We start from the raw sequence: 21,382 nt of genomic DNA on the forward strand, positions 1-21,382 counted from the left end.
GAAGTTCATTGCGATGAGTGGTTGCACAGGAACGGCTTTCGGCATACACTGACAATGATTGATAGCAACTAACTACTAGTAGCTCTCATAAAAATTTGTCTTCAAATATTGGGAATATGTTGAAATGCTATATTTACGAGGAAGCTCGTTATAACCCAAGTGGCTCGCATCAGCAGATTAATAAATAGTACGGCGACTTTGCTCGTCAAAAATTCTAATCTGTCTTCTCTCGCAAACATGGAGCTATTAAAGAATCGTGAAAGAGCTATAATTTCTGATGGCGCGCCTTACAAATCATATTGACACGGACATAAAAACAAAACAACCGAAAAGCCTAATGCAAGTGAGGCAAAAGATAAACGGACTTCTGAACGATGGCTACAATTGGATATACATGATCGCACTAGCCTTCTCTATCCTCGGTGTTATCTTCCGATATATGGTCAGAAGGGCACTGTTATTCATAAAATAAAACAAATTATAGGCTTATCAGGCCATTCCTCCGGAAGAAGCTGAGCGGCTCTTTGGTGAAAATTCAACAGCAACTGAGAGCGAGCTGTGTCCACCGGTCATTTTAAGTAATGCGATTTACGACACAAAACTGGCCGACGAAAGCTTTTTTGAAGTGAACGTTTTGGTCAAGTGGGCTCACCTCTGCTATATGATTGCTTTCTTCATGATGTTCGTCTCGGCCCTGCAATTCTATGCACTAAATAGTCTTCTTGGTAAAAGACCGTATTCAATAGCCGATTTGCAAATTTGAATATTAAGGACCTCTTACAATCGCTATCGGAGAAATGATCAAGGACTTTATTGTCTTCTGTGGAATTTTACTGATTTTCGTTGTTCCTTTCGGAATTATTATGATGTCTTTGTTGTATCCGAACGAGACAAGAGCTTCCAAGTATGAGACAATGTTCTTCAAGCCATTCATGATGCTCTTCGGTGAAATGTTCAAATCCGAATTATCAGACTACGCCTTCGAAACTGTTGACAACTGCATCCCGAACAGCCGTATCTTTCTTACGCCAAGGGGAGCGCCCAACGCCAACGACACCGAGATATTCAATCCCGAAGGAAATAAGGTAAATCCAAAAGTTGGCTAAAATTGATAATCGCTTCTTTAGTACTCATATCTCCAAGATAAGATAATGACAGTATCAGGAGTGGAGGAAACTCACCCACTGTACGATGTTCCCTACTATCGTCCAAAAAATTTACTTCCAAACAACTCGCCACTCTCAGTGTACGGTCTAATTGAGCTGCAATCGCTAAGAGACAACTTCGCCGTTCGTAAAAACGGACTTATAGTTGATGTTAATCTTTTCAAAAATGAAAAGACGAAATGGATGAGGTAAACAACAACAGTCAAAAAAGTGTTGATTCGATTCTTTCAGCGTGAAATATGGAATTCCTGAGTTTCAAAATCTTGCAGGAGACGAAAGAGCTCTTTTTATTCCAAGCGATCCAAATGCTCAGAATGGCGATTTCTCGAGATGTCCTGAAAGAGTATGCTTTTGCATCGAATTTGAAACTATCTTGATATTTTAGTACTGGGTTAACTCGGTGTTCCTGATGTTGTACGTTCTCTTCGCTGTTGTCATGATTCTCAACTTGCTCGTTGCTATGTTTGCGACTACGTACTCGAGAGTGCGTGGAGACTCGTCTATCATCTGGAAGAAACAACGATACAACTTGGTGATCGAATATTACAACAATCCTGCAAAGGTACTCGGTAATAGCTAGTTCTAGTTGTCGATTAATCTATTAAGCCAATAACACCACCACTGATCTTGTTCCTGGATTTCTACTGGTTAGTCAAATTCATGGTGCTTTGGCTGAGAAAGAGCACAAAGAGTTCTGCGCACAAAGAAGTCAACCACCCGAGAGTCTTGGGGCAACACTCTTTGCGCCTCCCACCTCTTTATATGGACGATAATCAAGATTTGTATAAAAAAATCTTCCAAGCTCTTGCAGTGATTGAATCCAAATACGCCAAAGAAAAAGACAAGGTAAGTATTGAAATCAGCCAACAACTCATTCCTAACTATTTAGCCCGTGAGCGTTGAAGATCTCGAGGAAATGATAGAAAGTCTTCAAGTTCGCGTGGATTGTCTGAAAGAACTCGAGTCGAGAAACAAATAAGATCGAAACATGCAACTCTCTTCTACATTCAATCATTGTCACTGATGTTAAAAATCTATAAATACGAAAAAATAAATTGTTAAATATTTTACGTCTACCCTCTTAAAACATTTAAATGAAGGGCTTACGCTGAGCGGAAGTAAATAAAATCGACAGAGAAATTAAGTAAGGATGAGTTCAAGAACCAGGCGTGAAAGCTTGGAACTTACTAGAGAGGTAAGTTTTGTGGATAATCTTTGTGATTTGCGTCCATTCTAGTCACGTAACCGAAGTTTCCGCAAGTCAAGAAGATTCTTCGACTCTGAAAATTTGAAAAAGACTAGAAATGAAAGAAGTAAAGCACTTGTCAAGGGTTAAAAAAAGTATTTTTCGCAAATAAATAAGTAGAGATAAACCCTGAAAAAAGACGAATTCGACAATCACCCTGAAAGGGCATTTATCAAAGAAAAATTCCACGAGACTAAAAAACTTTTTCAAGAGATAGCTCTTGCACAACAATTTCTTCACAAACAAAGGAGATTCAGGAAGGCTGTGAAAGTCGAAATCGAGATTTTTACATAAAATTTTCAATTGCATGTGCAACTATTTTTTCTCGAACTCGTGTTTTTTATATTTGTTATTTATTTTTCGAAATATTTTACTCAATGAGATTTCGCACTTTTGCAACCAGAAAGAGTTCAGCAAGAATCAATAGAGATGCTTCACCTGTGCGGTTTCAGGAAGAAGAATACGTTCGCCGCCAAAACATCGCAAGGATTATCTTATATTTTTTTAAACTAACTTTTTCTAAGTTCTCATTCATCGGATCATCTCCAAGGAGTCTAAGCAATGACGACGAGGTGACCAGTATTGCTCCCAGTGCTTCATCAAATCTGGATCGGAAGACGTCAAAGCGAAAGTCCATCAAGAACCTGTGGAGAAAAATAAGAAACAAGAATTCGAGCAAGTATAAAAAGGATGAAGAGGTAAGCACTTTTTATAAGAGCGAGAGAAAGAGATCGGTAAGGCGTTTTGCCGTTCTCAGCGGTGTCTTTCTTGATGGGATTAGCACGAAGCTATTTTCGGCGCCAAAATCGGACGCCCGACTCTTTCGTTCAGTTGCCCCTCCTTTGAGAAATAATAGTATGATTATCATACGTAACCAAAAATTTAGCCGCCAGCGCAGAAAAAAGTCTACTGGAATTACGATCTTCCCTACAAACTTGTTCCAGGAATGCCAAAAGAGGAGCCATGGGAGATTCCTCTTACACGCAAGAAGCTCAGATGGAGTACTGAGCCCATTCTCTGTGGCGAAACCCATCTTAGCGAGGATTATGAAAGAGCCGAGCCAGACGTGGATCCTAATGTCTCTCAAGGAATCGGTCGTCATTTTCACTAACATCAAATGATATATGATGGGAACTTCGCATTGCGAAGAGGATTTTAAATCACCGTTGACAGCTATTTACGAGCTTGAACTTCGACTCGAAGAAATGACAAAATACATGGTCACACTTGAAAAGGACTCATCAGGATTTGGACTTGGAATCGTCGCAATGGGGGTAGATCCAGATATCGAGCGACTCGGGGATCACGGTTTTTAATTTTTCATACGAGCTCCGCCATCGAAATCATAAACACTCATAAAGTTCCTTTTCTTCCAGAGCAAATCAGAAAATGAGTCGGTTTGAAAATAAAAACCCCTCCACAGAATCTATGTGAAACACGTGGTTGAAGGTGGCGCAGCGGAAAAAGCAGGCAACAGGTTTTCTGATATGCTAGTGTCTCATGTAGTTGGACTGTAAGAAAACCAAAAAAGGAATCCGTGTTGCGGATCAAATCGCTGAAGTTAACGGCATTAACCTCGTCGGCGTCACACACAACTTTGCTGTTCAAACTCTTCGAAACACGGATGAAGTAATTGATCACTAATTAAGAACATTATTCGTAAAAAACAATTTATAGGTCGTGGCCCTCCTGATTGCCAGAGAGCAAGTCGAAGAAGTCGAGGACTCTGAACTTTACCAAGCTGTTCTTGGTTAATATTTATATATTTTTGCTTTTTGATATAAAATAAAATGTTCACTTCTTAAATCCTGGCTTTGGCAAAGCTGTTCAATTTTTGGCGGGAAAATCGTCAACTCGAAAACACATTTTTTTTCTTGACAGATCCGGATTCACGGCGAAAAATCCGCCTAGGTAGTTTTTTTCGAGAGTTTTTCGCGATCTATTTTCAAATTGATAGCTTCGTGGTTGAAATTTACGCATTTCCGAGAGGTCAACTAAAAAACGATCCTGCGGTCCTTCAAAGTTTGATAACGAAGGTGCTAAAACAGAGACTTTCCCAGACTTTCGAGAGGCTGCTTCCAAAAATAGCCGCGAGAGTGCGCCGAAAAGTGCGCCACCTGGTAATCTTGGGCCATAAAAACCTGCCCGGCGGGGAGTTTCATCGTCACAAACAATAATTCTAGTTATCCGATTTTCACAGCAAGACAACTACGATAACAAACAAGAGGACCGACTGCAAAACACACACGCTGACAAGATGGGTTTTGCTGAGCTGAAGAATGCTCCTCCAATGCAGATCAAATTCCCAACAGACGAGAAACCAAGCTTCGAGTCAATCGACGAGATGCTCGACCACGTCGTCACCCTCGTCGAGCTCCTGCCCGGCGTCAACTTTCAAGACTGGGACTTCCGAGAGAATCACATGAGCGCGCCATTGGAGATTCACACGATTGAGGAGCAGTTCGGCCGACGAGTTTTCTTCCGAATGAACACCGACATCGTCACCGCCAAGCTTTCCGTCGACTTCGAGAAGGAACATGTTTCTGTTGAGTTCTTCAACACTATCATCTAAACTCAATAAATCATTCAACAAAAAAACTATCCCAAGATAATCTTCAAAAATTAAAAAATTTGATGATTACCTCGTCTCCACCGATTCGAAAGGGCAGAACCAATTTGAAAAGAACAATCAATTAGCAAATCAGCAGGAAAAGGACTTGTAGCATTTTGATTAAATAAGGACCTTCAGATGTGATGTATCCAAGTGAATTGTCGGTTTGTTTTAACGGGTGAACGCTGATTCGTTTTTCGTCTTTGTGTTTATTGTTTCGGCTATTCTAGCTGGGCCTAGCTAAGTCTCACGGGACTGGCCGCGCTTTCCCTCGGAACTGATCGAAAGAATGACGCAAATGCCCGCGGCGCCTTACGATTCTCAGGTTTTCTTCCTCTTCGTACTCCACCGGCGCCACTATGCAACTTTAATGAGTACATTCGTAAGTGCCTCCACCGATTTCTTATTTCGTAAATTAGACACCACAAATCTCTTACTACCCAAGAAATTTGTAACGCTCTTGACAAATCTTGCCTGTTTGAGACATATTCTTAGGCTCGTTGAAAAAGACATGTAAGCCTTGAAAGCAATGAAGAACTGAAGATTATCTCGGAATAACCCAGCAAAATTATCACTCAACTAGATATTTGTTCCGTCGTGAATTTAATGCAAGTCTGTTTGAATTTTATGGTTTTTTTGGTGGTGTTCCATTAAAACTCGCTTATGATTTCGCGTAAAAATTTAAAAGAAGACAATGTCTTCAAAGCATATAAACTTATGACCAAGGGTTTTCAAAAATCAGTTTGTTCTCATCAAGTGATCTTCAGTAGTTTGCAGCCTTGTGATTATCCTTGAAAAGCAACACTTGTTCCAGTCTATTCTTTTGTCATTTCTCCGCTACCGATTCCGATGTTTTCAAATCGGCGTTATCAAATCCAAATATAAGCGGAGCTATCTCCGAGACTCCTTCTCTATCATTCGCTTTAGTAAACAAGAGCAGGGCGGGACCAAGTGGCCTATTCTCTCTGGTTACGTCGAAATGCCAAGACTTTTACATTTTCAATTCAATAAGTTCGCGCATTAACGTCTCTAAAAGAAAATGAACCAAGCTATATTTCTTTGCGTTACTTTGCGTTGGGTAAGGGTTGACTGAAATGGGCTTTTTTTCAGTAAATGAAACTCAATTAGGAGAACTGAATAAATTGATAGTAATAAAAGAATTTCGTAGTTCGAAAGATCAAGTGATGACAATCTGTTCAGTGTGCTTCGATGAATGCAGTTTCTCGTGGCTTGTCGTTGTTGACATCTGTTGAGGCATCTTCTGATGTCACAAGGTAGCGCGGGTTACGACGGACTAATGCAGTAGAGCCTTCTCGAGCCCGCGCGATGCTTCTGACTTCGGTGTGGTGCTGCTTGGTGGAGCGCTGAGTGTGGTGTCTTGCCGCGCTCAACCAATTTCGCGAAAAGCGACGTCCGCCAATTCCCAGTAATGAAGTGGCCAAGACTCCATCTTATAATCCCATTGGTCAAAAGGGCCGTTCTTCCAACTGCTCTGCATGAGGACCACTTTTCTTAAATTTCAGGTTTCTGTTCTTTCGAAAATAAGGAATGTATCGAACAAGATATTCACTGAAAAAACTGATCTACTGAAAAGTTTGGGAAAATTTATTGAATGATTGACTTGAAACTATCATTTTTATTTTTCTACTTCAGCTCAAGTGATTGCTTTTTGGTCCAAAAGCCTCATTAGAAACATATAGAGAGCGATTGCGCGAGAAACGATACGTAAACTGCGTTATCAATTATCTTTATTCCTGTATTGAGGAATTATTTTTGCGCTGAGCTTGGGCACACGTTCAGGAAAGTAAAAACTGTAAATTGGGTCAGGTGCGCGCGATTGCATCAGAGAGCGCGTATTGGCGGTGTAGTGAAGTTTTCGTTGGTTGGCGCCTCCACCACCACGAGGATCGCAAGCGCGGGCCGAACCCAGCCCCAGCGAATTGCGACCATAACGTCAAACTACAGGGCCGGGCAAAGACACTACTATTTAAAAATAGAAAGCATCTAAATAAAATTGTAGACAAACAAAAACAAATTAATATCATACTACTCAAACTAGAGAAAAATGCAAAGAGATCGTTCAAATTATCGACGAAGACATTATCGCCAGAAGTAGAGGAAAACTAAAACGGCTAAAGCGAGAACGCTTTTTTTTAATCGAATTTTTTAATCGTAGCAGTGATGACACTGTGACAATTTATCTTGATTCAACAAAAAAGGTTTAATGATGCTAGCAAAGTTGACGAGAGTGTCGATGTAAATATCTTTTCAACATTTGTATGAATAATAAATGAAATAACTTTTATCAATTTAATGTCGTGTCGACATTGTAGAAGAACTTAGAGGATAGAGGATTGAATTGCTGCTCCCATTCGAAATTGCTAATTTATGATAATGGTGAGCCTAGTAGCAACCAATTCATCCCCACAAGTTGTACCACATTAGCGGTCAGCAAGGAAATTAGTGAACGTCTTCCTCTTCGCATTTTTGAACTTCGAGGAAGCAATGGGCCATCGTCGACCGTGACAATTGTTGTTTATCGGCCCGTTTGACAAGCGAGTTGCATAAGCCAGACCGCAGAATATCGCGGGGAAATTTTCTTTATGAACCAAACCCAAACAAAATGCTAAAGAGCGCGATGCAATGTATACCCAAGCCAAAGCTTATCTTTTTAAATCAAATTAAACCTAAAGATTCATTTTGAAGAAACATGTTACTTCTATACTCGCCAAGGGTCGTTTGAATCACGTATTAGTTGAAGGTTTGAGTAAAGCCACCCATTTCGGTGGTTTACGACGTCCGAACAGTTCTCAATCGAGCAAGATTCCTCTGACGATCAGAGTTACTTACTTTTGAACAATGTCTTGAGCCCTTGAAAAGTCCGGGTCATTTAGCAAGAGACTCAACCAAAGTCAATATTTTGCTGACCGACGACGCTGTGACATCGATTCCCGCTTTTCCATTCCCAAAACTTTAGGTAACCAACTCAGTAATTGTAATGAATACATGATTATGCTGATTCTCAAAAGTTAAAAGCGTGCGAGTACGATTTTACGTAATTCGAGAGAAAATCCCCTTCTCCACGCTACTTGACTTAGAGTTGCCAGAAGCCATGAATAATTGGAATAAATTCGAGACGTTTTAAAACTATCAACACTTTTTCTAAAAGTCAATTCATTTTCTAGCTTCCCAACGAAATAAATCTCAAATAATTAACTGGTGACGAACCTGGTGAAACCTCCTCGACTTTTATTCAAATTACGTTCAACCACTTGAACTTTCTCTGGCCCCTTCACTTTTTGCGCCACAGATTTCAACTCGATACAAACGCCACACAGACCACAAAGAAACTCCACAGGTAATTTTTCCTTTGAACTTAAACTTAGCACTAATCCCGTCTTCAGACAGAAAATGAGTTCCGACGTGGTAGAAATCCCAGTATTCAAAGAGAGACGAACTCCTGTTATGCTTGAACCCGTCTTTCTGCCGCTTTTACTGGTCGCCTTCGCACTTATCATTGGCTTTTGTGTGATCTTGCCCGGAATACGAGGAAGAGAACGCGCTTTTGCCGCCATACGAGTCCTTCTACTTGGTTCTATGGGAATCTGGTTTATTTTTAGGTAAAAACAAATTTCAACAAAGTAGAAGTTTTTATGAGGCCATTAGGCCACACCTTAGTAGAAATGAGTTATATAATTTAATTGCTCTTGGTCGAATACGACTCTGTTGAAATAAACTCAATCTAAATTTCAGTTTCTTCTGCACGGAATGGGTTGTCGCCGAAAGTTCGGCAAAAATCCAATACTTCCCACTCGACAATCTCGCTGTTGAGTCCAAGATCAAAGTGCAGATGGGTTTCTCGAATGTGAACATCACCCTTCGAGCCCTGGATGAGCTTAGCCACCCCAACCACCACTGGAATGAGCGAATCTCCTACTCGAACGTCGATACAGACTTCGACTCGCTTGTTCGTCAGTATAAACCTGTAAGTAATTGAATAAGCACGATTTTTAGTTCTTCGCGGACATAACGCAATTCTATCGATTGTTTTAGGAACCTCTACTCAAGGTGGCATCATACTTTACCTCTCAAAGTACCTCCATGTCTCAGCAACGAACGCTCAAGCTTCAGCTCTTTTTTCGACTTGCGCTAGCATTCCAAATACTTGCACTTCTTCTCTGGGGTTTGAGCTGCGCCGTCCTAAACAAAGCAATCTCTATTGGAGCTCAATTCTTGCTTATTTCTGGACTTTCCCAGATAATCGCAAATGTTTTCATTTCTGGTAAGTATTTCTTTCATTAAAAATTTTCTTCATTTTGAACGATGCCTACTGTTAGAAATTTTGGTCTTTCGCTTTAATTCATTTCACTTTTCAGTGACGCCAAACATCACTTTCTTCTTGCCAGAAGTTCCAGAGGGCATCCGATTCCAGTTCGGCTGGAACTGGTCGCTCAACATGGGAATGGCGCTGCTTTCGATTATCGTTGCTATCACAATCCTTTTCATGGATTGCTATGCAACTTCTGTTATCCGTGAGATCCTTGCGTATGCACCGTACGACGACGAAGAATGTTATGAGTGCGAACAGAATGGCGAACGATGCATTAAATGCAAAAAGTAAGTTGTTTTTGCTTGAAATCATAAACGAAAATTACTTCACGAAAATTATTGTTGATAAGTCGACTTTCGTTCAGAGTCTTACATTTAATTTCAGCGAAATTCTGGCGAAGGACTTACCTAACAAAGCGAAATACGAAACGGAGACATCTAAGGCGGTCCTCCAGATCGTCAACGCGCGTAAACTCTACCCAAAGGCACTTACAATGCGATATGAGAATGAGGAAAAATTTGCCAAAAAGCAGCTTCGCAAGAAAGCCGTCGAAGCTAACCGAGAATCACGAAAGAAAGCCGAACGACGCGGTTCAGCAGTCTCTATTTCCGCCGATGTTGACCAAACCTTGTCTTATGGCGATTGGAAAATCTTGGAACCCGGAAACTTTGGTAGCCAGGTACGGAAACCCTAGCCTATATGAAAATATTTAGCGGCGCTAAGTTATTCATATTAGTTTTGGATAAAACTTACAAGGTTCTTATTTGATTTTAGCCCCATTTTACATCAGACGGCTCTCTCTCTTGTCGGTCTTTGCCGACGCTGAGTGAGGGCTCAGTTGTGGATAATGCAAACTACCGTACGCAGTCGACTATTTCGACGGATACAGCTTCTGAAATTGACCTGGACCAGATGGTCTAAAGGTCGAAATGGCGATGAAAAGACCCTTTTCGAAAGAAGACGCAATTTTATTTTACCCTCAGAGCAGTTTAACTTGCACCTCGATGAGCAAACACACTTCAAAACCTTCTTCCCGTTTCCAGCGCTCTCATCCATAGTCGAAAAGCCATGGATCAGAGCGGCTATCTCAAACCGAGAGAGAAAGTCACTCGGCTTGAGATGGAAAACGCACAAAATCTGTAGATAGCTTGTATAACTCTTCAACAGTTCATTCCGAATATTTATATATTGTCTGAATCACCACAAAATACCGACTTTGGTTAAAGTGCAAAACCAAAAGGCGGCCAGTATCACACAAAGCGGCGATGCCGAGAAAAGTTCAAAAATTGAAAAAATCTAAACTCACACATTTGGGAATGTGAAAACTTTTGAGCCGATGTAACAATGATTAACTCAGATCTCACACACGATCGATGATTAAGAATTATTACAAACAAAAATGAAAAAAAAAGAATAAACTCTCAAACATCTTATTCAAACTCTCTTTCTTGCAAGTGCTGAAGTTATTCCTGAACCTTTTCTATCAAAATATGACCCTCATTGTACAATAGGAACCATAGGATGGGAAAAATCTTGTGGTAGATTGAAGCCATTATAATAACTCGTATTTATGAATTATTATGATGAGTTTGATTGAATATCTTCATATTTATGAATCTTTGAAATTTTATTAATAAGCTTTGTAGGCAGTATTGACGAATTGCCAATTTACGCAGAATTAGTCTAGTCAGGATGCTACATTTGTAAAATGGAAGAAAGATGAAAAATGGAGGCACCTGCGTGACTCGTCAATAGAAAATACGATACGGAGAAAAGATTTTCCGTAAAGAATGAATTTTGATAGGGAATTAAAGGTGAATACGGAAGTTCAAAACGAACGGCATATAGCGGGGTTTATGAATGAGATAAAAAGAATACGAGAATGAAGGTTGAACAAGAAGGAACATGACATTGTCTCTAAAAATGAAGGAATTCTACTTTGACGCGGGCGCTGAAACAGAAGACGTTTCCTCAGTTATAACTTTGACACCGGCAACTTTAGGCTCTCCTTTTGAACCTTTCGAAACCTTCGGAATATCGAGAAGCTTGTGAATATACTGAATTCACGTTAGAAATAGTTTAACTGTAAAAAATACCCCAAATGCAATGAGCCTAAGAGCAATCTGGGCTTTTCCAGTAATGTCTTCTCTCTCTTGCCTGCTTAAGTCATCTACTTGGTTAGCGTTCTCGTTCGTAACATCAGCAATTCCGTGCCCGTTGTTGAGAACAAGGCCAACTGATAAAGCCGAGAAAAAACGTCGCAGACAGTCTCCTTGGGATATTTTAGTGCAATCAATGAAGACACAACATAAGCAGCAAATCGAATGTACTACCTGCTGTAAGAGGATGCCTAGCTGACTCCATCGTCTTTTGCAGGAGCATGTCACAGGTCCAGGTAGAGAATTGGCCCCACGATTCGTCATCTTGGAACAAGCTCTATATTATATGCTCGCTTTAATGCAAGATTAGTGTGGCCGACCTTTATAATTCTAGCCACGGGGACAGCGTTGACCATAGGATGAGCGCATTGCTAAATAAAATAGTAGAAACCGATATTTAAAGTACAAAATTCGAGCTTAAAATGGCATAGATTTGCTTGAAACTGAAAATAGTGAACATGCATAAGAAAAAATGATGACATCGCTTTATCCGATTCTGTCTGAATTTCTACCTGGAAAAATTGTGAGTGGCGAAGCTCGGACAAGTATTTGAAGCACACTCGGACCGGGAGGCAGTCAACGGGATCGGGATCAGCTATAAACAGAAGTAAGAGAGACGCAGACACAGAGAAACACTCGGCACAGAATTCTTCGATTCTGTACAGACAGTGGGACTCGTGCGTTGATATCAAGAATTTGTCTTCTACCTCTGTTTATAATCTTGGATGTGTGCCTTTACGAAAACTATAGCAGAACTCATAAGCGATGAAGCCTGAGTCTGGTATTGAGATCGTAAAACGATGTTGATAATTGAATAATGAAGAAGTAAATAAATGAAGTAAAACTCTGGCGAGTGCTTGAAAAGAATATTTTCAATCCAGCAGACTTTTCAAGACACTCGTTCGATCCAAAACGAGATATTCCTTAGAATTCACTAAGAAAGCGTTATAGACTCATATTCTAGCGCAAGCTTGGTGACTTCTTCCTTAATTTCAGTGAAATTCCTTCCAATTTCACTAATCTTAAGGCTTTAGCTTGGAAGTAAGAGTGTAACCCTGAGATTTGAGCGCCGCTGAGAGGTTATACATTCGAAATCACAAAAATATGTATAATAGGTAATACAAAAAAATATATAATACAACTATCAGAGACACCTCTCAGGGTTAAGAGCAGGCTTTTCATAAGGAAAAATATGAAAAAGGTTAGTTCGCGACTCATGATTGTGGCTAATTGTGAGTTGAATCAGTGACTTACCGGATGTTTCAACAACTTTTTCCGATGTGAAACAGAGATCAACACTCATGGTGAATTTCGGGAAGGTACGTTCTAACGTTATCTTTGCCTTTTCGTAGTCATGGGTGATGTTGGAAAACTAAACACGAGTTTTAACTGACGAATTCAACAGAATGCAACTTTTTCAATGAGAGCGTGTTCTTTCAGACAACAGTATACTTCTGTCATTGTCTTTATTGAAGGCTTCTGCGTCGTTAAAATAATCAAAGTGAGTTGTCGATCGCCCTTTATTAGTTTAACAACTACTAGAATTCTGTATGTAAGTCGCGCACCCCTAGATCGCGGGTCAAGGGTCGACTCAAGAGTGCACGAACTTGACTTTCCTGTCCGAAATCACTCTCTAGATTAAATTAATATAAAAAGTGCGGGAAGAGGGTGTACCAACCCCACAATTGTACAGTTGTGTGAGGAGTTTCCGCACCCCTAAACAGCGGGTAAACTTGAACACACAACTGTAGGTTGTAAAAATATTTTGTTCAGTATTCTTTTCGTGTGTTAAACCTTCCTTGATCATTGTCCCCTTAGGAAAGCAACCTGATCTGAAGACCTCTTGAATCGGTCTGTCATCTTCAGCTTTAGCAGCACTCATGTTTTCACAGGTCGATCTCAGCATTGTCTCTGCGTCGATCAAACTATCTCCGGCAGCAAGTTTTTCCTCTTGAGTTTGCTCAAGCATATCAAGCTAAAAGCTTGCATAAAATAATTTTGTAATTGGTAGATAGATTACCTTCACTTTGAGATGTTTGTCGTCGAAAGGCGTAGTTCGACCAGATCCCCAGTTTGGTATAAGAATTCTAGCGATTGGCATGATTTTAGGTCCGCCGTGTACGTAAGCAGTACTCGTTTTAACTTTCTTGGCAGCGGTGGGACCTTGCCGCGGTTTTATTCGTTTGCCAGTATTTCCATCTATTAAATTTGCCTTGTAAAGTTGAATAACCATGTCTAAACGAATGAATTATTTTTATCCACTAATTTTAAACATACCTAAAGCGCATTTTTTCTGGGCAGACTTTTTATTTGTGGCGATAGCTTCCGCTGCAAAAGTCCTCCCACTAATTTCTAGCGAGACGGAATATTGATACTGTCTGTCTTGATTGGTTCCAACTTCTTTTTCGTTAAAGCTTAGATCCTTGTCAATCGACGCAAAATAATCTTGAAGTTTTGCTCGAGCAGTCTCAAGCGTCCAATTTCCATTCTCGTCAAAGTTCAACGGCTCGTCCAGTTTTCTTTTCACGCCGTGTTTTGAGCTCACTGGGCCTGCCTCGACTTCCATTTGACCTTCTCGCGATCGTTTGGGCACTTCACCATGTTTTTCGATCACGCCTAGCGAAAATAGCTTCCGAACAGCAATAACCGCGCATTGTGCATTTGCTTGTTTCTTGTTTGACGCCTTTGCACGGATTACTACAGGATTGGGTCCTAGCCGTTTAACGTCGAGTTTAAGAATAGAGTGTGTCATTTTCTGCCCGTCGTGAATGGTCTCCACAGTGTTTTCGAAGTCGCAGGAGATACGTTCCGACATACAAAAGCGATTTAGTCTTTGACGGGCATTGTCAATATTCCACCCTCCATTTATATCAGCTTCATCCTTTTTCGCTTCGCAAGAAACCGATTCTTTTCCATCGTGGTTGCTTTTTACGCTTTCCATCTGAATGTTCCTAATCGGAAGCTCGGCTTTCTTTATAAGACCTTTCGCCACCATTTGATCTACAAAGTCCCAAGCAGCAAGGGTCTGCGCTTCGCGTTTCGACCGTGCTTCTTGCTGCGCTTCGTAGCCCATTCCTGTTATAACAAGGTTGCATACATATCGAACCTTCGGACTGCGACCGATCGGCGTATACGTGTATTCTGGTTTGATTTTCTTCTGAGTGCACCAGGCGTATAAGTAAGACTTTATTTCTGTCGCTTTGATAGGCTTCGGGCCGACTGGAGTGTTTCTATTGTACTGTGACTGCTGCTGGTTCCCTCCGAAGTGATTTCGTTGATGTGATCCACCGTGGCCACCCCTCTAGGTTGATGAGTAAAAACTCCGGGTGGTCTCGACATTCGATAGCCAACATTGGGCGTCTGGACCATAGGTGTGCCCATTTGGTAGTTTGTTGGCACGGCTGGAGTACCTGGGACGACACCCATAGGCATCTGAGTCGCGTAACGACCGAGCTGCCACTGAGCGTCATACATTCCATTTGCTGACCCCGAACTGTATCCACCAGAAGCGTCCATCACCTGCACAGGCTGGTTGGGTGGCTGTGGAAACGTCCCGTAAGCAAATCCCGACGGGGCCGTTCCCTGCGGCTGATATTCACCTCCGCCACCCATATAAAACGACATTCTTTTAACAAATTACATTTGAAGTTTATTTATCTGTTGGGTTTCAGCAATATATTATTAAGTTAATCGTGTACATTCATTGGCATTTTCATGGTACAGGATCAGAGAGAACGAAATAGAAGATAATTTAATTTTTCTAAGTCAGATTCAAGTTGATCGACGACGGATTTGAAGAGTAATGAACTCACATCATGCCTCCCATTCCACCCATACCGCCCATGCCTCCCATACCAGCCATTGGGTTAGCAGGAGCGCCTTCTTCTTTCTTCTCCGTAATCACACATTCAGCAGTTGTTAAGAGTGAGGCGACGCCGGACGCATCGATAAGAGCCTGCTTGATAACCTTTGTTGGGTCAATAACTCCGGCCTTGATCATGTCGATGAATTCGCCAGTGTGAGCATTATAGCCAGGTTCACCAGCCATGATCTTTTCGACAATAGCGCGCCCTTCGACGCCCGCGTTGTTGGCAATAGTTGTAGCAGGGATTCTGAAAGCATATATTATCAGAAACATTCTTTACGCGAAGGATTACCGGATAGCTCGGTTGACAACATCTACGCCGATTTGTTCATCAGAATTCTTAGTGTCGACATTCTGAAGAAGTGGAACGCATCGGAGAAGAGCGACTCCGCCACCGGGGACGATGCCTTCTTCGACAGCAGCACGGGTTGCGCAGAGAGCGTCCTCAAGAAATGTCCTTGGATTTAAATCATAGAATGGACTCTCACCTCAACTCGGTCCTTCTTTTCGCCAACTTCGACTTCGGAAGCGCCGCCGATTCGGAGAACAGCAACACCTCCAGAAAGTCGTGCCTTTCGTTCTGCTAGCTTTTCTTTCTCGTATTCAGAGTTCGAGGAGGCAACTGCATCATCAATTTCTTCGCATCGCCGAGAAATCGCATCCGCAGATCCGTTTCCGTTCAACATAAGTGTGTCATCCTGAGTTATTCGGTTACTACTAAAATCCTAAAGACTTTGAAACCTTAGTGACGACAAGCTCGCCGACTTGACCGAAGTCAGAAGGCTTGATATCTTCGAGCTTGAGGGCAAATGCTTCATCGTTGAAAATAGTGGCACCAGTCGCGATGCCAATATCCTTCAGAGTGTTCTTTCTATTGTCACCGAAGCCTGGAGCTTTAACAGCGACAACTTTGAGGCCACCTTTCAGGCGATTCAAGACGAGAGCAGCAATGGCATCAGAATCGACGTCCTCGGCGATGATGACTTAAAGAGTATTTTGAAAATACATAAATAAATTGAAGGTGAATACCCATACATTATGGGTAGTTATTACTCAAGTCCCACTTACTGAGGGGTTTCTGGTTCTTTGCAGCAAATTCAAGGGCAGGAATAAGAGGTTGCACTTCAGAAATTTTTTCTCAGAAAGAAGGACGAGGGCGTTTTCGTAGGCACACTTCAGTCCCTTCTGCTCGGTCATGAAGTAGGGAGAGATGTAGCCTCGGTCGAATTTAATACCTTCGGTGACTTCCAATTCGTCTTCAAGAGTCTAATATTAAAATCGTTAAGAGTTTGTCAATCGTTAGTGGAAATAATTAACAGTAAATCACCTTTCCATCCTTCACAGTAATGACACCTCGGCGACCAACTCTGTCCATAGCGCGAGCAATCAAATCGCCAACTTCAGTATCTCCGTTGGCGGAAATAGTAGCGACCTGTGCAATTTCTTCCGAGGTTTCAACGGGCTTAGAGATCTCTTGCAGGTTGTCGACAACGATGTTGACCGCTTTCTGGATTCCTCGTCGTACATCGGTTCCGTTGGCTCCTTTCTGGATTCTCTCCATTCCTTCAACAATGATAGCACGTGCTAGGACAGTGGCTCCAGTAGTTCCATCACCGGCTTTATCGTTGGTATTGTTGGCGACGTCCTGAACAAGTCGGGCACCAATGTTCTCCATTTTATCGGGTAGGTCAACGCTTTTTGCGACGGTAACACCATCCTGAATATAAAGTGAATAGAAGATGGAAATTGATAACAAACCTTCGTGATTTGTGGAGCGCCCCACGACTTCTCAATAATAACAGTAGAGCCTTTTGGCCCCATGGTGCAAGCAACAGCGTCGGCAAGCTTGTTAATACCCTTCATCATGTCCTTCTTCGCCTGGAGTCCGAAGGCGATTTCTTTGGCGCCACGCTTGGCGACGACTTTTTGTCCAGCTCGAAGCATTTTGAAAGTTAACGTGCTCTCTACAAAACAAAACTAAATTAGCTTGACCTCAGAGTAAAGTTATCTTAATAGATCCTTGAAGGACCCGCAGATATTATGATGCAACTGGCGCATATTTGAACAAGTTTGCGCTGGATTTTGGCTAGCCCCGAATAGGGACGCCCACGCCTTCGAGAACATTCCAGAATCTTCAGTAGTACCTTGAGTCAGAAAAAAATGATGTGATAATTTTGAAGGGAATAATTTATTTTAAAAACATATTGTTGAAGGCATCAAGTCTTTAGCAATGTTTCGGCGAACTTTATTGGAGTACCGGTGAAATTTCAGCCGGATAAATAAATAAGTGAATCGGATGTTTCAGTGGTTGTTACTGTATCTTTCAATTGTGCTAGATTTGAACTGTTGTATAATTTCGTCTATGAGCTGTGTCGGCTGCATCTCTTCCTGTGTGCAGTTGCGATACATTTCAGCAGGCGAGAGTCCGTTCCCATGTTTCAGAAAACCATTGTATAGCGTCATCCCAGCATCTCGATTGAGAGGGTTGCTTTCAAAAAGCTAACAAAAGATTCATTAAAATATGTTAGTTCGAATCCAATACCTGAGTCCATATTCGCCCAGCAACAGCCTGCGCCCATAAGTACGAGTAATATTTTGCCCCATATATCGCGAAATGACTGAACCTGTTCCACCATCCTGAGTGTCCGTCAGCTTCAAAAGGGGCGTGATCGACGGCAACTCTATTTATCGTCTTCCTGAAATCTTCTTCCGTCGGACCATGTAACTCCAAGTCACAGAGGGCGGTGAATATCTACCATTATACACTAATTGATCGTATATGAAGTAACATACTGTATTTTGAAGCTCAATTGCAGGTATATAAGATGAGTTTCGAGCTGAATTTCTCAGGATGCGGCTTTCCTCTTCAGACAGCTCCAACATATCTCCCGAATAATCCCGCGCTTTGCACATTCGTAGTACTGCAGGGACAGTCGCGAACCGTTCGAAGAGCGTTGATGGTACTTCTGCAAAGTCGGTGGAAATTCGCGTGCCGAAAAGATGCTGATAACGCGTACGTGCAAGTATTGAGTGCAATGCGTGGCCCATTTCGTGAAAGATTGTTGTCAACTCATCGTGGGAGATTTCAGACGCTTCTCCACGATTTTGACAGGAGAATGAAACGACAATGATCGGATTCTGGTAAGATGTCTTCGATAACTGTTTGCCGCAGCGAACAGTAAAATGACAGTCCATACATCGTTTGTCTTGCCGCGTAAATGGGTCCACGTAAATAGTTCTGTAAAAACAGTTAGCTTAAAATCTTACTGTCAATGAGTAAAAGAACTCACCCATAATCAGTTTCACCATATGCTACACGGTATTTCAAAACACTTGGGTGCCAGACTTCCCCATCTTTCGGGGTCTCTTTCGTAAAAACAATTCCAAAAAGTGCCTCTGCTAACTCGAAAAATCCATTAATGCAGTCGTAGAAATTGAGCTTCATTGGAACCTGTGTGGCTTGTAAGTTGGCAACGGCGTATATATCCCACGGTCCAGGAGGGGACGAGTCGTCTATAAACTGGGAAATGTGGCGGCGATCATTCTCTAGAAAAGGACGCATTTCGTCAGATAGGCTTCTCAGGAAATAGCCGACTTCTTCTGGCCCCTTCGGAGCAGAGAGCATCAAAGCACGATGAGAAAAACTGTCGAAATTTAGAGCGCGTGCCATTTTGCGTCGATTACTGAAGAGAGCTTGATTATTAACAGTTAAGTCATCCAATTTGTAGTAGCTTAGTTGAGGGTACACAATAAGTAAAATAAAGTATAAATTTATGCTTAATAGGAGTCGAATCCATGTTAGCGAAAAATATGTGAAACCCAAGTAACTGAGATAAGATTCGCGTCGCAAGTCTCGATCTGGATGTCGCATGAGCCATGAGTATTGAACCATCAGATTACGACCTTGCATTTTATGCTCTTCGGCCACTCGATAACTCAGTAAAGCAGCGTTCAATCGAGAACTGTTGGCCTCTTTATCGAAAACAGATGGTTGTCGAGCCATTTGGGCAAGATAAGACTGATTCTCAATGATGTCCGAATGAATGGAGACATAGGCCCGACGTTCTTCTTCTGGCAAGTTGATACCAGACTGTTCAAAGTCGTGAAGCAAGAGTGTAGCACAGCGGAAAGTATCTTCATCTGCACTTTTAAGTAATTCAGAATCACAGAACGCTTTGAGAGGCCGATGCAGCTCCGAACTAGAATTCAACTCTTCCACATAGCCGCCAAGCCGTTGATGGCACTGGTCTGCAGCGTCAGCGATGTCGTTATCGGGGTGAATAGATCGGATGCAATCTGAAATGAAAGAAAATTGATACAATCTACTAAAAAGCTTGAAATTGATACTATCTACTAAAAATCTTACCGGACATGTCTGCAGTGATACAAATTCGATTTGATAACGAGTCCACTGCTTCTACGACATCCTCGATTCTTGAGTTGACAACGACGTCCACGCATTTTTCGATGTCAGCAATGGCTTCTTTAGTGTCACGCTCGAAGTCTGTAGGCTTTCTCAAATTCTTTCCGAAGAGCCCACTTTTTCCATCGTTTTTAGAATTTCCAAACCATGAAAGTCTTCTTGCCCTAACTCTAACGCTTCTCTCAAAAATTTTCTTCATATCTTTCTCTATAGAATCATTCTTAAATCGAAGATATTAGAAGGGCGGAAATTAACAGAAACAGATACTGAAATAGAAAAATAAAAATATCTTTAGCAGAAAATAAACAGGATAGAAAAGATCAAGGCAGAGTCCATATCACGAATTTACGAGTGCAGATTTTGATACGTAAGGTCGGCGCTCATTAAAATAAACGAAGTTAAGTGTCTAATTACAGGTCATGTTTTAAACTGACAAGGGCTCCGCGATCGGTATCGGGACAATGGAGCTTATCACAGGCTTCGTTTGCTCCCTCGGTGTAATGAGCACTTTTACGTCGCCAGTTTCGCCGTTTTCACTAGTATTTCTTACGAGAACTTCGACACTCGTGGATTTCCCAGGTAATAGAAGAGGCAGTACGATGACTTTTCTTTCAATCGCGAAAATATTGCGATTGTAAATGAGCCCAAGAACAAATCTTTGCTTCAAATTGATCGTTTCCTTCGTATTCGTTACGCATATTTTTAGCTTGAAGACAGGCCCAACGCCGAATAAGCTCACAGTCATGGAAATTCCGTACACATCTGTTGAGGGAGCGAGTGCTTTATTCTGGATCTTCAGCATTTCTCTTCCGGCCATAAGTCTCAATTTTGAGAGGTCGTATTGGAAATTATTCATAATCGATTGTACGTTCTTTTTCTCAATATCTATTTGGTCTAAGTAAGCTTGTTCCATCTTGGGCATTTTTATTGCCAGTCCGACTTCGCGACTTGTTTTGGCGATATCCTTCTTCTGAAAAGTCGCCTTTCGCCGGACGAAGAAAACCTCTAACGCGCCGTTTTCCGTAACTGTGACAAGTGTCGAGTCTTCTCTGTCATATCTACCAAACGTAACAGCAACGACATTTTCGTTCGTCTCTAATTCGTCGACAAGCTCAGTGTCCCTATAAAATAATAATGAAAACGATTGGGGAAGATAATAATTTAACCTAAAAATTTGGATGACATTTTTATCTGTGCTAACAAGCACGCCTGTGATTCCTTTATCTTTGACATCTAGTCCACAGATTGCCAGTGGCCGTCCTTTTGTTCGCCTCATATGCTTGATTCTTCCATCCTCGTGGTATATATGAAGCGTATCGTCTGTACAAGCGACGAAAAGATAAGAGGCGCTCTTGACGAAGCCGACGGCATGAGTGGAAAGTGTAAACAACACACGAGGCTCAGAATCGCGGTCAAAGGAGTAGCAAATTCCATCCCTTGCAATCACAAATATTCTGTAATCAACGTCGAACAGGCCTGCGTGTTCGATAAAAACAGGAACTTATTTATGCTTTTTATTTCAAGTTTAAAATTTATGACGAACGTAAATTTATAAATGAATAACGCATGCGGAATGCCACAC

At 41.6% G+C, this 21,382-nt stretch overlaps 7 protein-coding genes across 7 annotated transcripts; 3 read left to right on the forward strand and 4 right to left on the reverse strand.

The window, feature by feature from the left end:
• Nucleotides 1-348: 348 nt before the first annotated feature.
• On the forward strand, nt 349-2,220 carry LOC145707611 (uncharacterized). Its single transcript, XM_081785166.1, has 8 exons — nt 349-442; nt 485-725; nt 772-1,085; nt 1,128-1,354; nt 1,398-1,509; nt 1,552-1,728; nt 1,773-2,012; nt 2,056-2,220. Exons 1-8 carry the CDS (start codon nt 395-397, stop codon nt 2,143-2,145), a joined length of 1,449 nt encoding a protein of 482 aa, XP_081641292.1. The 5' UTR covers nt 349-394; the 3' UTR covers nt 2,146-2,220.
• Nucleotides 2,221-2,789: 569 nt separating this feature from the next.
• LOC145709137 (uncharacterized) lies at nt 2,790-3,706 on the forward strand. The gene is made up of 3 exons (XM_081786819.1): nt 2,790-2,876; nt 2,937-3,110; nt 3,299-3,706. The coding sequence occupies exons 1-3, from the start codon at nt 2,790-2,792 to the stop codon at nt 3,521-3,523; spliced, it is 486 nt and encodes a 161-aa protein (XP_081642945.1). The 3' UTR covers nt 3,524-3,706.
• A 4,190-nt stretch (nt 3,707-7,896) lies between these two features.
• Nucleotides 7,897-10,786, forward strand: LOC145707283 (dual oxidase maturation factor 1-like). Its single transcript, XM_081784785.1, has 8 exons — nt 7,897-8,000; nt 8,209-8,381; nt 8,428-8,643; nt 8,777-9,008; nt 9,077-9,305; nt 9,400-9,640; nt 9,738-10,032; nt 10,128-10,786. The coding sequence occupies exons 3-8, from the start codon at nt 8,435-8,437 to the stop codon at nt 10,272-10,274; spliced, it is 1,353 nt and encodes a 450-aa protein (XP_081640911.1). The 5' UTR covers nt 7,897-8,000; nt 8,209-8,381; nt 8,428-8,434; the 3' UTR covers nt 10,275-10,786.
• Nucleotides 10,787-10,969: 183 nt separating this feature from the next.
• Nucleotides 10,970-15,137, reverse strand: LOC145710162 (uncharacterized). Its single transcript, XM_081787861.1, has 10 exons — nt 13,790-15,137; nt 13,533-13,747; nt 13,310-13,487; nt 12,926-13,029; nt 12,767-12,884; nt 12,025-12,107; nt 11,833-11,883; nt 11,687-11,789; nt 11,450-11,625; nt 10,970-11,410 (listed from the first exon to the last, which is right to left on the reverse strand). The coding sequence occupies exons 1-10, from the start codon at nt 14,583-14,585 to the stop codon at nt 11,288-11,290; spliced, it is 1,947 nt and encodes a 648-aa protein (XP_081643987.1). The 5' UTR covers nt 14,586-15,137; the 3' UTR covers nt 10,970-11,287.
• Nucleotides 15,138-15,176: 39 nt separating this feature from the next.
• Nucleotides 15,177-17,384, reverse strand: LOC145710163 (60 kDa heat shock protein, mitochondrial-like). The gene is given in 8 exon segments (XM_081787862.1): nt 15,177-15,624; nt 15,670-15,821; nt 15,866-16,075; nt 16,119-16,360; nt 16,446-16,508; nt 16,511-16,643; nt 16,705-17,094; nt 17,136-17,384. Coding segments are annotated over 8 exon segments (1,680 nt in total). The 5' UTR covers nt 17,322-17,384; the 3' UTR covers nt 15,177-15,320.
• A 134-nt stretch (nt 17,385-17,518) lies between these two features.
• LOC145710161 (mitochondrial intermediate peptidase-like) lies at nt 17,519-20,016 on the reverse strand. The gene is made up of 5 exons (XM_081787859.1): nt 19,744-20,016; nt 18,668-19,673; nt 18,171-18,615; nt 17,920-18,129; nt 17,519-17,876 (listed from the first exon to the last, which is right to left on the reverse strand). The coding sequence occupies exons 1-5, from the start codon at nt 19,997-19,999 to the stop codon at nt 17,679-17,681; spliced, it is 2,115 nt and encodes a 704-aa protein (XP_081643985.1). The 5' UTR covers nt 20,000-20,016; the 3' UTR covers nt 17,519-17,678.
• Nucleotides 20,017-20,224: 208 nt separating this feature from the next.
• Nucleotides 20,225-21,076, reverse strand: LOC145709138 (BBSome complex member BBS1-like). Its single transcript, XM_081786820.1, has 2 exons — nt 20,967-21,076; nt 20,225-20,921 (listed from the first exon to the last, which is right to left on the reverse strand). Exons 1-2 carry the CDS (start codon nt 21,074-21,076, stop codon nt 20,225-20,227), a joined length of 807 nt encoding a protein of 268 aa, XP_081642946.1.
• Between the last annotated feature and the right edge of the window lie 306 nt (nt 21,077-21,382).

Source organism: Oikopleura dioica, chromosome XSR, assembly GCF_907165135.1.
Source record: "Oikopleura dioica chromosome XSR, OKI2018_I68_1.0, whole genome shotgun sequence".
NCBI lineage: Eukaryota > Metazoa > Chordata > Appendicularia > Copelata > Oikopleuridae > Oikopleura > Oikopleura dioica.

What these genes read in the sequence shown, in the direction of transcription:
- LOC145710162 (XM_081787861.1), bottom strand. Translation starts at nt 14,585, where the DNA reads ATGGGCTACGAAGCGCAGCAAGAAGCACGGTCGAAACGCGAAGCGCAG. An exon ending in ACAAACATCTCAAAGTGAAG is followed by an intron (nt 13,488 to 13,532) that starts GTAATCTATCTA and finishes GCAAGCTTTTAG; the next exon opens with CTTGATATGCTTGAGCAAAC. An exon ending in TTAGGCTCATTGCATTTGGG is followed by an intron (nt 11,411 to 11,449) that starts GTATTTTTTACA and finishes ACGTGAATTCAG; the next exon opens with TATATTCACAAGCTTCTCGA.
- LOC145709138 (XM_081786820.1), bottom strand. Translation starts at nt 21,076, where the DNA reads ATGAGGCGAACAAAAGGACGGCCACTGGCAATCTGTGGACTAGATGTC. An exon ending in AATGTCATCCAAATTTTTAG is followed by an intron (nt 20,922 to 20,966) that starts GTTAAATTATTA and finishes ATTATTTTATAG; the next exon opens with GGACACTGAGCTTGTCGACG.
- LOC145710161 (XM_081787859.1), bottom strand. Translation starts at nt 19,999, where the DNA reads ATGAAGAAAATTTTTGAGAGAAGCGTTAGAGTTAGGGCAAGAAGACTT. An exon ending in TATCACTGCAGACATGTCCG is followed by an intron (nt 19,674 to 19,743) that starts GTAAGATTTTTA and finishes CTTTCATTTCAG; the next exon opens with ATTGCATCCGATCTATTCAC. An exon ending in CAATTGAGCTTCAAAATACA is followed by an intron (nt 18,130 to 18,170) that starts GTATGTTACTTC and finishes GTATAATGGTAG; the next exon opens with ATATTCACCGCCCTCTGTGA.
- LOC145707283 (XM_081784785.1), top strand. Translation starts at nt 8,435, where the DNA reads ATGAGTTCCGACGTGGTAGAAATCCCAGTATTCAAAGAGAGACGAACT. An exon ending in GGAATCTGGTTTATTTTTAG is followed by an intron (nt 8,644 to 8,776) that starts GTAAAAACAAAT and finishes TCTAAATTTCAG; the next exon opens with TTTCTTCTGCACGGAATGGG. An exon ending in CGCAAATGTTTTCATTTCTG is followed by an intron (nt 9,306 to 9,399) that starts GTAAGTATTTCT and finishes TTCACTTTTCAG; the next exon opens with TGACGCCAAACATCACTTTC.
- LOC145709137 (XM_081786819.1), top strand. Translation starts at nt 2,790, where the DNA reads ATGAGATTTCGCACTTTTGCAACCAGAAAGAGTTCAGCAAGAATCAAT. An exon ending in GGTTTCAGGAAGAAGAATAC is followed by an intron (nt 2,877 to 2,936) that starts GTTCGCCGCCAA and finishes ACTTTTTCTAAG; the next exon opens with TTCTCATTCATCGGATCATC. An exon ending in AGTATAAAAAGGATGAAGAG is followed by an intron (nt 3,111 to 3,298) that starts GTAAGCACTTTT and finishes CCAAAAATTTAG; the next exon opens with CCGCCAGCGCAGAAAAAAGT.
- LOC145707611 (XM_081785166.1), top strand. Translation starts at nt 395, where the DNA reads ATGATCGCACTAGCCTTCTCTATCCTCGGTGTTATCTTCCGATATATG. An exon ending in ATTACAACAATCCTGCAAAG is followed by an intron (nt 1,729 to 1,772) that starts GTACTCGGTAAT and finishes TAATCTATTAAG; the next exon opens with CCAATAACACCACCACTGAT. An exon ending in ACGCCAAAGAAAAAGACAAG is followed by an intron (nt 2,013 to 2,055) that starts GTAAGTATTGAA and finishes CTAACTATTTAG; the next exon opens with CCCGTGAGCGTTGAAGATCT.